Genomic DNA, 3,537 nt, shown 5'->3' with positions numbered 1-3,537 from the left:
AATCACACTAAAGAATGTAATGACACAAGAATATAACTCAGCTAGGTACCTCAAGAAAAAATAGAAAAATCCAACACAAGTCAATAAGTCTAATGTTAGCCGACACTCAATTTGGAGAAATCGAACACATACATGGTACAATGGTCATCGGTTTCAAAAGATCTGACGTTTAATATGAAAAAACTTTTAATTTGAGATTATCAACATTTCAATGTTCGAATAGGAAGATCGAGGGATAACCTAATGGCTTATTGGTATTCAATATGTGTTGGAATGAACTTGTGTTAACGGGCTAAGTGAAATACAAGTCTAATTCACAGGTTCAAACGGTCTTTCACCTACTTTATGACACAAGTTCAACTCAATTTGTTGAGAAACATCCGATTCAATCTAGAAATCAGCATAGAACCGTTAACACTTGAAACACTCTGTTCTCCGATTCTCATACCGGATCAAACCGGTTTCTAAAACATTACTATTAACACAATATATAGGTGAAACCATCTTGATTTTTATAGCAAGCAATATGGATATTTATAGTGAGCAATATCGATGTTGCCATTACAAAGCCTTTAAGATGCTAAACAGAGCGAAGGCAACTAAATTCTCTCGCAACCTTCAAACCAACTAAAAATCATCATAATAAATGAGGTTCTATCAATTCATCATTCAATAATTCCTAACATAAACAAAATGCATTAAATTCATTGTGAACTAAGATTACATTCTCTAACAAACCATATTGATTTCGAACTACCTATCCGACGGGAGACATTTTTCCGGTGACTTCTCAAAAGATTTACTATCAATCAAAACCACCACAAATTCCAAATTAATGACAACCTAATTCTATACTAATAAGTTTAAAATCACATGTCACAAAATTAAACATTAATCTCTTCATAATCAACCACGACCTCCTCCACATCGACTTAATCCCCCCAAAATTACTCGAGCGTGAAATGGCATTGACGAAAACCTACAAAAAGAACCCAAATTTAAACACCATCTTTAGCTTTTCATTTTTAAGTCAAACTTTTTCATTTTTAATCTTCAAAATCATTCAAACTTATTAGAATATAGAGAAGATAACGAAAACCCAGATGATATTCTAATAGGACTTCAGTATTGGAAAGTTATTTGAGTTGAAAAACTAAAAAGATTCATCTGAATTTTGTATTTGAAAAGTAAGGTTTTGAATCTTTGATTCTTTGAATCTTTGAATCTTTGACTCTTTGAATATGAAAATTGCTTACTTGGGTCAGAATCGATGAGCATAGCAGTCCCTCCAAATCCACATGTTCCACCATTTTTCTTGTTTTTCTGCCAATAACTGTTAAAAGCATAAGAAGCATGAGCAACAATGGAGTCCGGAAAATAACAGCTTCCGGTGGGGCTAATCGGGTCACAATCGGCGCCGCCTTCTCCACAGGCGTAATCCATAGCTTCCTGCAACTTCTCCGACGGCACACTGGGTTTCGCAACGCACCACACTCCTTCATGCGCAAGTGGCGGTGCTGCTATCGCACCACCGTCGCCCATCGGTGGTGGAGCAGCCATTGCACCTCGACCTCTGCGGCCGTGACGAGGAGTAGGATAGGGATTGCAGGGCGGTAGATCATATCCATAATGCGGTGGTGGGCTGTTAGGTGTACCCGTCATCGGAGGTTGCATCTCCGGCGCAAAAGGTAGGGACAGCGGCGGCGGTGAAGTGACCCCGATGAGCGGTGGGAGAGGGGTGGTGGCGGCGTCGGAGGGAACAGAGTAACCCACTTCCGATGCGAGTTTTCTTGACCTGGGTTTCTCTTGTTTCGTCTCAAAAGATATCACATTCACTGTTTTCGACCGGAAAACACCCAAATCCGCCATGGATTTCAAGTTCGAGCTCAAAATTTCAACAGTTTCGTCAGAGAAATCATGTGTTTTCAAAGTATAAGTCGAATTTATCTCTTCCAGTAACTTAAAAACAGGTTTAAGGTACGATTTGAGTAAACATTTTGAGGAAATCAAAACAGAAACTCTAATTTTCCTCTCTAAGCCCCATCTAACAAGAGAATGATAAACATTCTCCATTGCAACAAGTGTTAACCTCGAAATTTCTTCTTGGTCTTCAAAGCTTTTGTCACCACACAGAAGCCTATTAGAAACAACAATGGCGGTTACATTTACAGAAGGGTAACGAGATAAAACATGAGTCCTAAGCCACGTTTCCGCCATTAAAATGCTGGTTGACACCTCGTCGAGCTTCCTTTCATCCAAGAATACTCCCATTGCATGTGATGTCGACTGTAGTGCCTCTTGTACTGAACCATGGTTATTGAGACTTGAGATTTGTAGCAGTTCTTGACCTGCAACTGATAGAAACACAAATCTGAGCAAGAAGAAGAAGAAGAAGAAGGAAGTATGGAGTTTGATTGAGCTTACCAGAGACATAGAGGAAGAAAAGAGGAGCAAAGAGACCCGCCATTTTCAACATTGTGAAAGAATCGGAGAGAAAAGTAGTGAAGGGAAACAAGAAATAAAGGTGTTGTATCTGATGGGTCAGAGTGTTGGTAATGCCCTGTAAAGTTTTGGGGAAATGGGAAATTGATTTTCTGAAAATGTGAAGACTTCAAACGGTAACTTTATGTTGTACGAATTATTGGTTTACAAATGTTACATGTTCAAATGTACTTTGCTTAGCCAATTTTTATAGGTACCCTTCAAAAGTTATGTATCCCTATATACGATTGTAATAGTGTTATGTACATTTTGGTTTATGTTATGTATATGTTATGTATTCCTATATACAAGTGTAATAGTGTCTATGTTCTTTTTGGTTTATGTTATGTATCCCTATGCAATAGTGTCTATATACCTTTTGGTTTATGTTATGTATCCCTATGTAATAGTGTTTATATACCTTTTGGTTTATGTTATGTATCTCTATATACAAGTGTAATAGTGTCTATCTACCTCTTGGTTTATGTTATGTATCCCTATATACGAGTGTATATATATATATATACCTCTTGGTTTGATATTGTATAAGAATAATAGGTATTAATAAACATTAATAATTTGATTTGCAAATTTAGATATGAAAAAAAAAATACAAAATAAAATAAAAAAAGTTATGTGGATCCTGAGACCCACCTCTATATAATTTACCCTTGATTTTAAGTGTTTGGTTATAGTTTGGAATACTCACAAAATAGTATTAGAACTTTTATTTTCCTTAATTTCAATTATATTTTTATGTTTTTTTTTTAAAATACTAGAGTTTTTGAAATAGTTCATTTTCAACTTAACAAGATTTTGTATTTTACTAGCGGCAGTTGAGAAAAAAATATAGAACAATGTGAAAGTTGATAACGTAGGAATCAATATGTAACATTTGTATATATGTTGAACAACATGATATTGTTTCATATGTCACATAGTATGACATTTTTTTATATACCAAAGAATGGAAGTGATTTATATACAATAATTAATTTTGTACACAACAATCAATGTTTTCCAGAGTTGTACAATACAAAATTTTAAAGCACAAGT

The 3,537-nt window shown here is 35.5% G+C and overlaps 1 protein-coding gene across 1 annotated transcript; it reads right to left on the bottom strand.

Annotated features, from left to right (window-relative positions):
* Positions 1-680: 680 nt before the first annotated feature.
* On the bottom strand, positions 681-2,582 carry LOC145093172 (O-Glycosyl hydrolases family 17 protein). The gene is made up of 3 exons (XM_079031244.1): positions 2,425-2,582; positions 1,257-2,354; positions 681-979 (listed from the first exon to the last, which is right to left on the bottom strand). Exons 1-3 carry the CDS (start codon positions 2,474-2,476, stop codon positions 948-950), a joined length of 1,182 nt encoding a protein of 393 aa, XP_078887370.1. The 5' UTR covers positions 2,477-2,582; the 3' UTR covers positions 681-947.
* Between the last annotated feature and the right edge of the window lie 955 nt (positions 2,583-3,537).

The sequence above is a fragment of the Lactuca serriola genome, chromosome 3 (genome assembly GCF_051521515.1).
Source record: "Lactuca serriola cultivar US96UC23 chromosome 3, Lser_US96UC23_V15, whole genome shotgun sequence".
NCBI lineage: Eukaryota > Viridiplantae > Streptophyta > Magnoliopsida > Asterales > Asteraceae > Lactuca > Lactuca serriola.
The sequence above is the reverse complement of the archived record's forward strand: the minus strand, read 5'-3'. Positions and strand labels throughout refer to the sequence as shown.

Bases quoted from the DNA above. Each gene is read 5' to 3' on its own strand.
- LOC145093172 (XM_079031244.1), bottom strand. From the start codon at position 2,476: ATGTTGAAAATGGCGGGTCTCTTTGCTCCTCTTTTCTTCCTCTATGTC. The intron at 2,355-2,424 runs GTAAGCTCAATC...TGTTTCTATCAG, and splicing joins TTTCTTCCTCTATGTCTCTG to TTGCAGGTCAAGAACTGCTA. The intron at 980-1,256 runs GTAAGCAATTTT...TTCTTTTTGTAG, and splicing joins GCTCATCGATTCTGACCCAA to GTTTTCGTCAATGCCATTTC.